The sequence below is a fragment of the Salvelinus namaycush genome, chromosome 2 (assembly GCF_016432855.1).
Source record: "Salvelinus namaycush isolate Seneca chromosome 2, SaNama_1.0, whole genome shotgun sequence".
NCBI classification, from domain to species: domain Eukaryota; kingdom Metazoa; phylum Chordata; class Actinopteri; order Salmoniformes; family Salmonidae; genus Salvelinus; species Salvelinus namaycush.
This window is the reverse complement of record NC_052308.1, coordinates 70,717,843-70,731,468: the sequence shown is the minus strand read 5'-3', so window position 1 is coordinate 70,731,468 and position 13,626 is coordinate 70,717,843. Positions and strand designations below refer to the sequence as shown.

Genomic DNA, 13,626 nt, shown 5'->3' with positions numbered 1-13,626 from the left:
AAACTTAAGGAAAGCTTTGACTATGTACAGACTCAGTGAGCATTGCCTTGCTATTGAGAAAGGCAATCGTAGGCAGACATGGCTCTCAAGAGAAGACAGGCTATGTGCACACTGCCCACAAAATGTGGTGGAAACTGAGCTGAACTTCCTAACCTCCTGCCCAATGTATGACCATATTAGAGACACATATTTCCCTCAGATCACACAGATCCACAAAGAATTCAAAAAAAATCTAATTTGGATAAACTCCCATATCTACTGGGTGAAATACCACAGTGTGCCATCAGAGGAGTAAGATTTGTGACCTGTTCCAACAAGAAAAAGGCAACCAGTGAAGAACAAACACCATTGTAAATACAACCCATATTTATACCTATTTATTTTCCCTTTTGTACTTTAACCATTTGTACATCATTACAACACTGTATATATACATAACATGACATTTTAAATGTCTTTATTCTTTTGAAACATCTGTATGTGTAATGTTTACTGTTCATTTTTATTCTTCATTTCACTTTTGTATAATATCTACCTCACTTGCTTGGCAATGTTAACATATGTTTCCCATGCCAATAAAGCCCCTTGAATTGAATTGAATTGAGAGAGAGATAAAAAAAGACAGAGAGAGAGAGAGAGAGAGAGAGAGAGAGAGAGAGAGAGAGAGAGAGATTAAAAAAAAGACATAGAGAGAGAGAGAGAGAGAGAGAGAGAGAGAGAGAGAGAGAGAGAGAGAGAGAAATAATCTTACCCTGCCATGACGATGAAGAAATCCAGACGGTTCCACGTGTCGCCCAGGTAACAGCGACGGCCAAAGATTCCGAGGGCCATCATCTTCACCACCATTTCCACCGCAAAGAAGACATAGATGAACACGTCGAAGGCCTGAGAGAGGGGGAGAGAGAGGGAGAGGGGAGGGAGAGAGGGAGAGAGAGGGGAGGGAGAGGGGAGGGAGAGAGGGAGGGGGTAGGAGAGAGCAAGAGAGAGATGGGGAGAGAGGAGAGGGATTGAGGGAGGGAGAGGGGGTGAGAAAGAGGGAGGGGATGGTAGAGAGAGAGAAAGTGAGAGAGAGAGGGGGGGAGGAGAGAGAGGAAGAGAGAGGGCGAGGGGAGGGAAAGAAGGATTAAGGAGTGAGGGAGGGATTGAAGGAGCAAGGAGGGGAAGTGGGTGGAGGAAGGAAAAGAGGGTGAAAGTAGGAGAGAGGGAAGAAAGGATAGTCAGTTTATTGAGAATACCTGATTTCACTCCATCTCCACATCCCTCCCTCCCAATCCACCTCCATATCACCCGTCTCCACCCTCCATTCCCTTCTTTCTGGAAACAGACGACTAATGAAAACTATTTGTTTGAACTGCAATCAGCGAAAAGCTTACACAGACACACACGGCGCGCACGCACACACACACACACATCGAACCACGGTCCCTAATCAAGCAGCTAATTAAAACTGTATAAAGGCATCACCAATCTCTGCTGCTTCTGTTGTTGACATTAATATTGTTGTTGATGTTATTGTTGTGCTTAATTCATTCACTCCAACATTCTGTTTGTTGTCTGCTGTTTATTGCAGGGATTACAGAATCATTATTTGGTTCAAAGAGTGCTCGTAATTGTATTAAATTGAATAATGTACACAACATGATTTGAAATTGAACTGCATGATACAACCCATTCATTTGTTGATCTGAGCTGAAAGCATCTTTCCCCTCTAGTCACAGTATAGTTGACAGAGCTGGAGTCTCTATCTACTGATAGAGGTTCAGATTTTATATCCACCTTAGGGGTATCGCAATCTGATCCTAGACCTGTAGTTAAATCAAGTGACAACTCTGTCAATCTTCACCTTTGACCTTTGTGAAATGGAAGCAATGAGCGAGGAGAGACCCTCAGTAAAGATCACCCAGGAGACAGAGTACCAACGATCAAACTAAATCATCCCTCCCTTGACATTTCTACAGGTTATTACCTCCCTCTCTCCCTCTCTCTCTCTTTCTGTCCTTCCCTCCCTCTCTCTCTCTTTCTGTCCCCCCCTCCCTCTCTCCATACCTCTCTCTTTCTGTCCCTCCCTCCCTCTCTCCATACCTCTCTCTTTCTGTCCCTCCCTCCCTCTCTCCCTAACTCAGATTTGACAGGAGGGCTCAAAGAATTTCAATTATTTTTTCATCTCTGAGGATTCAGATAGAGAAAGACTGACAACCCATTCACACAAACAAACAAGCACATACACACACACACATAGCTGATACGCATGGATGGAACCAATAGAGTGTAACTCAGGCTCTCTACATCACTAGCCCATCACAACCAAAATATCCCTGTCATTTCAAAACCATGAATGAACAAAACAGAAAGTACCAACAGTATGCACGGATGACTGTAAATCGCTTTAGATAAAAGCGTCTGCAAAATGGTACATTATATTATGATAAAAACAGACATAGCTAAAACTGTGTGTGTGTGTGTGTGTGTGTGTGCGTGTGCGTGTGCGTGTGCGTGTGCGTGTGTGTGTGTGTGTGTGTGTGTGTGTGTGTGTGTGTGTGCGTGTGCGTGTGCGTGTGTGTGTGTGTGTGCGTGCGTGTGCGTGCAGTGTGTGTGTGTGATACTGACCTGTAGTACCTTACAGCGGTCTGAAGAGCAGTCTATGTTCTCACAGGGTTGGTACATGCCCAGGGTCACACAGTTGAGTAATATCACCATTATACTGCAGCGCTCAAACCACGTAGAGGCACCAGGGTTAAGGATAATACACAGTGTAGAGAGACTGGATTAACAGAACATACAGACTGGATTAACAGGACAGAGAGACTGGATTAACAGAACATACAGACTGGATTAACAGGACAGAGAGACTGGATTAACAGAACATACAGACTGGATTAACAGGACAGAGAGACTGGATTAACAGAACATACAGACTGGATTAACAGGACAGAGAGACTGGATTAACAAAACATGGAGACTGGATTAACAGAACATGGGGACTGGATTAACAGGACAGAGAGACTGGATTAACAGGACAGAGAAACTGGATTAACAGGACAGAGAAACTGGATTAACAGAACATACAGACTGGATTAACAGGACAGAGAGACTGGATTAACAGGACAGAGAAACTGGATTAACAGGACAGAGAGACTGGATTCACAGGACATACAGACTGGATTAACAGGACAGAGAGAGTGGATTAACAGAAAATACAGACTGGATTAACAGAAAATACAGACTGGATTAACAGGACAGAGAGACTGGATTAACAGGACAGAGAGACTGGATTAACAGGACATGGAGACAGAAATAGTACTATTTTATACAGTCTCTAAAATTAGGTTCCTGTGTCCTGGTTAATCATGTGACATGCCTGGATTTGAACCTTTTTTTCAAGCTTCTTCATAAAATTGTTCATTTTTCTTTTCTGTCAAATGGTCCAGCTTTATGTTGTGATTTATTCCTGAATTCTGTAAAAGCCTTAAAATAAAAGGTTAAACTCCAGGACATGTGACATGAGATAATTAGTATAATACAAACATCTAGAGATATGTTTTTTGCATTGGATGCGTCTCAAGATAGTTAGGTGGAACCACGTAGACACCAACAGGGTCCTATAATAACACTTTAGTTAGGTGGAACCACGTAGACAACAACAGGGCCCTTAATAACACTTTAGTTAGGTGGAACCACGTAGACAACAACAGGGCCCTTAATAACACTTTAGTTAGGTGGAACCACGTAGACAACAACAGGGCCCTATAATAACACTTTAGTTAAGTGGAACCACAGACAAGAACAGGGCCCTATAATAACACTTTAGTTAGGTCGAACCACAGACAACAACAGGGCCCTATAATAACACTTTAGCTAGGTGGAACCACGTAGACAACAACAGGGCCCTATAATAACACTTTAGTTAGGTGGAACCACATAGACAACAACAGGGCCCTATAATAACACTTTAGTTAGGTGGAACCACGTAGACAAGAACAGGGCCCTATAATAACACTTTAGTTAGGTGGAACCACATAGACAACAACAGGGCCCTTAATAACACTTTAGTTAGGTGGAACCACATAGACAACAACAGGGCCCTATAATAACACTTTAGTTAGGTGGAACCACGTAGACAACAACAGGGCCCTATAATAACACTTTAGTTAGGTGGAACCACGTAGACAACAACAGGGCCCTTAATAACACTTTAGTTAGTCGGAACCACGTAGACAACAACAGGGTCCTATAATAACACTTTAGTTAGGTGGAACCACGTAGACAACAACAGGGCCCTTAATAACACTTTAGTTAGGTGGAACCACGTAGACAACAACAGGGCCCTATAATACCACTTTAGTTAGGTGGAACCACGTAGACAACAACAGGGCCCTTAATAACACTTTAGTTAGGTGGAACCACGTAGACAACAGGACCCTATAATAACACTTTAGTTAGGTGGAACCACGTAGACAACAACAGGGCCCTATAATAACACTTTAGTTAGGTGGAACCACAGACAACAACAGGGCCCTATAATAACACGTTAGTTAGGTGGAACCACGTAGACAACAACAGGGCCCTTAATAACACGTTAGTTAGGTGGAACCACGTAGACAACAGGACCCTATAATAACACTTTAGTTAGGTGGAACCATGTAGACAACAACAGGGCCCTATAATAACACTTTAGTTAGGTGGAACCACAGACAACAACAGGGCCCTATAATAACACTTTAGTTAGGTGGAACCACGTAGACAACAACAGGGCCCTATAATAACACTTTAGTTAGGTGGAACCACGTAGACAACAACAGGGCCCTATAATAACACTTTAGTTAGGTGGAACCACATAGACAACAACAGGGCCCTATAATAACACTTTAGTTAGGTGGAACCACGTAGACAACAACAGGGCCCTATAATAACACTTTAGTTCGGTGGAACCACGTAGACAACAACAGGGCCCTATAATAACACTTTAGTTAGGTGGAACCACGTAGACAACAACAGGGCCCTATAATAACACTTTAGTTAGGTGGAACCACGTAGACAACAACAGGGCCCTATAATAACACTTTAGTTAGGTGGAACCACAGACAACAACAGGGCCCTATAATAACACTTTAGTTAGGTGGAACCACATAGACAACAACAGGGCCCTTAATAACACTTTAGTTCGGTGGAACCACGTAGACAACAACAGGGCCCTATGATAACACTTTAGTTAGGTGGAACCACGTAGACAACAACAGGGCCCTATAATAACACTTTAGTTAGGTGGAACCACGTAGACAACAACAGGGCCCTATAATAACACTTTAGTTAGGTGGAACCACATAGACAACAACAGGGCCCTTAATAACACTTTAGTTAAGTGGAACCACAGACAAGAACAGGGCCCGTAATAACACTTTAGTTAAGTGGAAACAAATAGAGAGAGAGCGAGAGAGACAGAAATATATGCACATACATACAGTGGGGAGAACAAGTATTTGACACACTGCCGATTTTGCAGGTTTTCCTACTTACAAAGCATGTAGAGGTCTGTAATTTGTATCATAGGTACACTTCAACTGTGAGAGACGGAATCTAAAACAAAAATCCAGAAAATCACATTGTATGATTTTTAAGTAATTAATTTGCATTTTATTGCATGACATAAGTATTTGATACATCAGAAAAGCAGAACTTAATATTTGGTAGAGAAACCTTTGTTTGCAATTACAGAGATCATACGTTTCCTGTAGTTCTTGACCAAGTTTGCACACACTGCAGCAGGGATTTTGGCCCACTTCTCCATACAGACCTTCTCCAGATCCTTCAGGTTTCGGGGCTGTCGCTGGGCAATACGGACTTTCAGCTCCCTCAAAAGATTTTCTATTGGGTTCAGGTCTGGAGACTGGCTAGGCCACTCCAGGACCTTGAGATGCTTCTTACAGAGCCACTCCTTAGTTGCCCTTGCTGTGTGTTTCGGGTCGTTGTCATGCTGGAAGACCCAGCCACGACCCATCTTCAATGCTTTTACTGAGGGAAGGAGGTTGTTGGCCAAGATCTCGCGATACATGGCCCCATCCATCCTCCCCTCAATACGGTGCAGTCGTCCTCTCCCCTTTGCAGAAAAGCATCCCCAAAGAATGATGTTTCCACCTCCATGCTTCACGGTTGGGATGGTGTTCTTGGGGTTGTACTCATCCTTTTTCCTCAAAACACGGTGAGTGGAGTTTAGACCAAAAAGCTTTATTTTTGTCTCATCAGACCACATGACCTTCTCCCATTCCTCCTCTGGATCATCCAGATGGTCATTGGCAAACTTCAGACGGGCCTGGACATGCGCTGGCTTGAGCAGGGGGACCTTGCGTGCGCTGCAGGATTTTAATCCATGACGACGTAGTGTGTTACTAATGGTTTTCTTTGAGACTGTGGTCCCAGCTCTCTTCAGCTCATTGACCAGGTCCTGCCGTGTAGTTCTGGGCTGATCCCTCACCTTCCTCATGATCATTGATGCCCCACGAGGTGAGATCTTGCATGGAGCCCCAGACCGAGGGTGATTGACCGTCATCTTCAACTTCTTCCATTTTCTAATAATTGCGCCAACAGTTGTTGCCTTCTCACCAAGCTGCTTGTCTATTGTCCTATAGCCCATCCCAGCCTTGTGCAGGTATACAATTTTTTCCCTGATGTCCTTACACAGCTCTCTGGTCTTGACCATTGTGGAGAGGTTGGAGTCTGTTTGATTGAGTGTGTGGACAGGTGTCTTTTATACAGGTAACGAGTTCAAACAGGTGCAGTTAATACAGGTAATGAGTGGAGAACAGGAGGGCTTCTTAAAGAAAAACTAACAGGTCTGTGAGAGCCGGAATTCTTTTCTGGTTGGTAGGTGATCAAATACTTATGTCATGCAATAAAATGCAAATTAATTACTTAAAAATCATACAATGTGATTTTCTGGATTTTTGTTTTAGATTCCGTCTCTCACAGTTGAAGTGTACCTATGATAAAAATTACAGACCTGTACATGCTTTGTAAGTAGGAAAACCTGCAAAATCGGCAGTGTATCAAATACTTGTTCTCACCACTGTATATATATATATATATTTATATATAGAGAGAATGATAGAGAGAAATATATAGAGAGATAAAGCTAGCGAGAGAGAAAGAGGGATAAGGAGACAGAGAGAGAAATCCAGACGTATAAAAAGAAAAGCGAGAGAAACTTCCCAGCAGTTCTTTGAAGTGCGACAGTGAGATATTGAAAATACGTCCCAAATGGCACCCTATTCCCTAAATATTTCACTAGTCAAAAGTAGTGCACACTGTAGAGAATAGGGTGCCATTTGGGATGCATCCATTGAATATGCTGTGTGGTTTTGAGGGGCTGTGGAAGAATACAAACACTAAAAGAGGTATTTAATAGTCCAGCGGGCCAAATCACCCTCTGGGGGATTAATTAATACAAAAGGCTCTGCTCTAATGCAACTCTGCTATCCATCGCTGTCGGAACTACTTCCAACACTTCAGGGGGAATGGAGGTTAAAACACAGAGGGGAGGAAGGAGGGGGAAATAAAGAAGATATTGTTGCTGTATGACTCCTGTAGGATAGAAAATACATGCTCTTTTCTTTTCTATACCTCTCACATGTTCATATGAAAAGGAGGAGGAGAAGTACCAGCCATGAAGTAATACACAATACAGGGACAAATCCTTTCTTCAGATTTATGAGCACAGCCCAAAGTCCCATATTAATCTGTTCATTACCATGAATGGAGGATTTGTTAGGACATCTGAAGTACATATAATAGGCTTTTGAAATTAGGATTCTGGTCACAACATTACTGGAATCCTGGGCTTACAATAGTAGAATCCTGTGAATTACATCAGTAGAATCCTGTGAATTACATCAGTAGAATCCTGTGTATTACATCAGTAGAATCCTGTGAATTACATCAGTAGAATCCTGTGTATTACATCAGTAGAATCCTGTGTATTACATCAGTAGAATCCTGTGTATTACATCAGTAGAATCCTGTGTATTACATCAGTAGAATCCTGTGAATTACATCAGTAGAATCCTGTGTATTACATCAGTAGAATCCTGTGTATTACATCAGTAGAATCCTGTGAATTACATCAGTAGAATCCTGTGTATTACATCAGTAGAATCCTGTGTATTACATCAGTAGAATCCTGTGTATTACATCAGTAGAATCCTGTGTATTACATCAGTAGAATCCTGTGTATTACATCAGTAGAATCCTGTGTATTACATAAGTAGAATCCTGTGAAGAATCCTGTATTACTTACTTGATGTTCACCGTACCTGTATCCTCACTGTCCTTCTTCCTATTCTAAAAGCCTTGATGTTCTAAACATACATTGCTGTGGATAAAGACAGACAATGTGTGCACACACACACACACACACACACACACACACACACACACACACACACACACACACACACACACACACACACACACACACACACACATGCATGAACGCACATGCGCACACTCACCAATTTAAATCAATAACTTGCAGCTATTACTGGTATTTAAAGGGAAATATTCAGAGCTCTGAAGAACGTTTCATTAATATCACAACAGATCTATGATACAGTACAATGTATCACAACAGATCCACAATTCAATACAATGTAACACAACAGCTCTAATACAGTACAATGTATCACAACAGATCTATGATACAGTACAATGTATCACAACAGATCTGATACAGTACAATGTATCACAACAGATCTATGATACAGTACAATGTATCACAACAGATCTATGACACAGTACAATGTATCACAACAGATCTATAATACAGTACAATGTATCACAACAGATCTATGATACAGTACAATGTATCACAACAGATATATGATACAGTACAATAAATCACAGCAGAGCTATGATACAGTACAATGTATCACAACAGATCAATAATACAGTACAGTGTAACAGATGTACAAGGAAACATGAGGGAAAAGGTCTAGAGGGGAAAGAATAGTTTTCCTTCTCTTTCTCCCTCGTCACCCTCTCCCTCCCCCTTTCTCCTTATTCCTGTCTCCCCTTCTGCATTCTCCTTCCCATTCTCTCTCTTCATCGTCTTTTCTCCCCCCACCCACCCACCCCCCCACCCACCCACCCACCCACCGCTCTCTTCTACTTAATAGGTATAGGATATATGATATGTCAGCCATTTTCCCAAAGCTGGTCCAGCTCTATGCAGTAATGAGCACTTAGATTATCCCAAGCTGTCACAGCCCCTAGTGCAAATCACCAGGCTATCATCCTTCAAGCTGCTTTGTAGTTGTAGATGATATAGATACAGGGAAATAACTTCCTGGAAATAACTGTAACGTTAGTACATTTAAAGCCAGCAACTGTCAAAGTCAGTGAAAATGAAGGAATTGAGCCTTCAAGCTAATGGTATATAGGGATAATCTATGTCACACATGCACACACACACTTAACCTAACCTTAACCCTAACCTTAACTCCTAACTCCTAACCCTAACCTTAAAACCTTTTCTCAATAGGGGGTGCTGTTTGCACTTTGTAATAATTTCGTTCCCAAATTAAACTGCCTCGTACTCAATTCTTGCTCATACAATATGCCTATTATTATTACTATTGGATAGAAAACACTCTCTAGTTTCTAAAACCGTTTGAATTATATCTGTGAGTAAAACAGAACTCGAGTTGGAGCAATTTTCCTATGAGGAAGTGAGAAATCTGAAATCTGCAGGCTGTTCTGAGGTCGGTTTATTAATTTGCATGTCTTCTATTGGTTGAAATGCACTGCATACGCCTTCTCCTGGATGTCAGCGAATAGTGAGAATTGAAATGGAGTTGCTAGGCAGATCTGAGGCCTTATAAATGGGCTGGCAACGTGGGGTCCTCCCTTTCTTCTCTTCGCCATGACGCAAGACAGACCTCAGGATGGCGTTCTATAAAGCTCCCGTTATAGCCCTTGGATATATCCGGCTCTGATTTTATTCGATATAGGTGTTAAAGACATCATAATGTTGTTATTTTAAACCGAGTTATATCAGTTTATATCAGTATATTGCGATTTTCGGGTATTTATTTGTGCTGCGTTCTAGGGAGTTGGGCACGTCTTGCCCACATGGCTAATGTTTACTGCTAATTCCAACGTTGAAGGCGACAATCTACAACCGAGCAACGATTATTTTGGAAAAAGGACAACTTGCCCAAGATTCTGATGGGAGCTCATCAAAAAGTAAGAACTATTTATGATGTTAATTTGTTGTTCTGTTGAAAAATGTAAAACTCATATTCCGCCATTAATTTTGGTGCGGTCTCGCTTTAACGCACGCTGTATGTCGTAGTAACGTTAATTCTAAAAATCTAACACAGCGATTGCATTAAGAACTAATGTATCTTTCATTTGCTGTCCAACCTGTATTTTTTAGTCAAGTTTAAATTTAGTTACTGATTAGATTAGGTGCCTCTCCCAAGATTTCTCCCGACATATTGTTGGCAGCTTGGCTACAATTCTCATTGTATAACCACGATTTGTGCCGCTAAATATGCACATTTTCGAACAAACTCTATATGTATTGTGTAATATGATGTTATAGGACTGTCATCTGAAGAAGTTTGAGAAGGTTAGTGAAAAAATGTATATATTTTGCTGGTTTATTCGTTATCGCTATTGTTGGCTTGAATCAATGCTGTTGTGTGGTTGGCTATTGTAGTTAGCTAATATAATGCTATATTGTGTTTTCGCTGTAAAACACTTAAAAAATCTGAAATATTGGCTGGATTCACAAGATCTTTGTCTTTCATTTACTGTACGCTGTGTATTTTTCATAAATTATTTATGATGACTATTTAGGTAATTCACGTTGGTCTCTGTAGTTATTCTAGTTGCTTTGGTGAGAGTTGTGATGGTGGCTGCAATGGTAAACTATGATTTATACCTGAAATATGCACATTTTTCTAACAAAACATATGCTATACAATAAATATGTTATCAGACTGTCATCTGATGAAGTTGTTTCTTGGTTAGTGGCTATTTATATCTTTATTTGGTCGAAATTGTGATAGCTAGCTATGCAGGAAAAAAAATGGTGGGAAAAAAAGTTGTGTCTTTTGCTATCGTGGTTAGCTAATAGATTTACATATTGTGTCTTCCCTGTAAAACATTTTAAAAATCAGAAATGATGGCTGGATTCACAAAATGTGTATCTTTCATCTGGTGTCTTGGACTTGTGATTTAATGATATGTAGATGCTAGTATTTACTTGTGACGCTATGCTAGGCTATGCTAGTCAGCTTTTTTACTGACGGGGGTGCTCCCGGATCCGGGATTGTGATGAAGTAGAAGTTAACTCCTAACTCCTAACCCTAACCTTAACCCCCAACCCTAAACCTACATAACCTCTAAGCCTAAAACAGCCTTCGAAATGTCCCCACTTGTACGAATGTTTCTTTTCTAACAATCTTTGTGAGGACTTCTGGCTCCCACAAGGATTGTAAAACCACATGAGCACACACACACACATTTGAAAATAGTGTGACCACATCTCCAACTCTCTAGGCCGAAATCCAGTCGAGCAGTCCCTGATTCTTATAAGGTCTCAGCAGCCTGCTTTTCTCTCTCTCTCTCTCTCCCTCTCTTGCTTTCTCTCGCTCCCTCTCTCTCTGTTTCTCTCTCCTTCCCCCATTTTCCCTCGTTCAAAATGTGCAAACGCTTTAAAAATCGTTCTCTGAAAAATGAGTCAATTAGTGCTAGAGCCTTGGAGGAACTTTTCCTTTCTCTCTCTCTCTCCCTCTCTCCCTCCCTCCCTCCCCATCTCTCCCCATTTTTTTAATTTCACCTTTATTTAACCAGGTAGACCAGTTGAGAACAAGTTCTCGTTTACAACTGCGACCTGGACAAGATTAAGCAAAGCAGTGTGACAAAAAACAACAACACAGAGTTACACATAAACAAACGTACAGTCAATAAAAATAGAAAAAATCTATATACAGTGTGCAAATGGAGGAAGGAGGTAAGGCAACAAATAGTCAATTTAGCAAATTAACACTGGAGTGATATATGTGCAGATGATGATGTGCAATTAGAAATACTGGTGTGCAAAAGAGCAAAAAAAGTAAATAAAAACAATATGGCGATGAGGTAGGTAGTTGGATGGGCAATTTACAGATGGGCTGTGTACAGCTGCAGCGATCGGTAAGCTGCTCAGATAGCTGATGCTTAAAGTTAGTGAGGGAGATATAAGTCTCCAACTTCAGCGATTTTTGCAATTCATTCCAGTCATTGACAGCAGAGAACTGGAAGGAAAGGCAGCCAAAGAGGTGTTGGCTTTGGGGGTGACCAGTGAGATATACCTGCTGGAGCGCGTGCTACGGGTGGGAGTTGCTATGGTGACCAGTGAGCTGAGATAATGCGGAGCTTTACCTAGCAAAGTCATGTAGATGACCTGGAGCCAATGGTTCTGGCGACGAATATGTAGCGTGGGCCAGCCGACGAGAACTGTATAACGATGTTGACCAAAAACAACACTTTGTGAAGATTGAGTCAAAGTGTTTCAGAAACAATCCTTCAGTTTTTCACACTCGAGGAGGACAATGATTGCACAGCTACACAGAGAACACTTGTGACTCACTGTATTGAAAAGAACTGGAGCCTTGAGATGGGTTTGGGCCTCGGAAGCACAACAACAATAGAACAATACTCCGTTAGAAAACGAAACCAGCATTTTCAGATATTAAGTACACCACCTGCAAGCTAGCAAAAAAGGCTTGTGTTTAAGTGTTGGTATTGCAGAAGGAGGAAGAGGAGGAAGAGGAGGAGGAAGAAACGGCATAGAGATTTAGCTGTGCGATCAGTTATACCTTGAAATAACAATAACACAATACTCCATTAGAAAACGAAACCAACATATTAAGACTTCTACCATACCTCCTGCAGACCAGGATACAAGGCTGGAAGGTGTATACAGCATTGATATTAGTGAGATAAAGGTGGAGAGATGGGTGTATAGTTTAGCTTTGGAGATTACTTTTTAATATATATCAGCATGTCTGCACTTTGAGTTTTACTCAATCTCTCCAATTCTCCCTCTTTTTTATTGTTTCCAAAGAGACACAGAAGAAACATCAATGCCCTCTGATCTCCATGGCAACCCATCAACTATTAAGTAAAGCTAATTCTGTTACGCGTGTGTGTGTGTGTGTGTGTGTGTGTGTGTGTGTGTGTGTGTGTGTGTGTGTGTGTGTGTGTGTGTGTGTGTGTGTGTGTGTGTGTGTGTGTGTGTGTGTGTGTGTGTGTGTGTGTGTTAGAGAGAGAGCGACTGTATCTAATGCTGGGCCCAAGGGGGTATGAAATATGCTTCGATGTCATTAGCTGTCCTCTGTAGAGCCAGCATATCTCCCAACACATCCCAAATGGCACGCTATTCCCTATTCAGTGCACTAGTTTTGACTAGGGCCCATAGGGATCTGTTCAAAAGTAATGCACTATGTAGGGCATAGGGTGTCATTTGGAAGGCAAGCCTCATCTCTTCTCATTCACATTGGCGGCAACTCATTTTCTTTCCACCATTTTGGATGGCTCAAAATGGCTGCCAAGTATCTGCATGATTCTATGGGAATGATATGTCAT

At 41.5% G+C, this 13,626-nt stretch overlaps 1 protein-coding gene across 1 annotated transcript in view; it reads right to left on the bottom strand.

Moving 5' to 3' along the window:
- Window positions 1–747: 747 nt before the first annotated feature.
- Window positions 748–13,626, bottom strand: part of LOC120023203 (voltage-dependent T-type calcium channel subunit alpha-1I-like) — a 35,041-nt gene continuing 22,162 nt past the window's right edge. The window contains exons 2-3 of the mRNA XM_038967242.1: window positions 2,608–2,761; window positions 748–885 (exon numbers count right to left, since the gene is read on the bottom strand). Of these exons, the coding sequence (XP_038823170.1) occupies window positions 748–885; window positions 2,608–2,761 (292 nt within the window). The remainder of the gene's footprint in view (window positions 886–2,607; window positions 2,762–13,626) is intronic.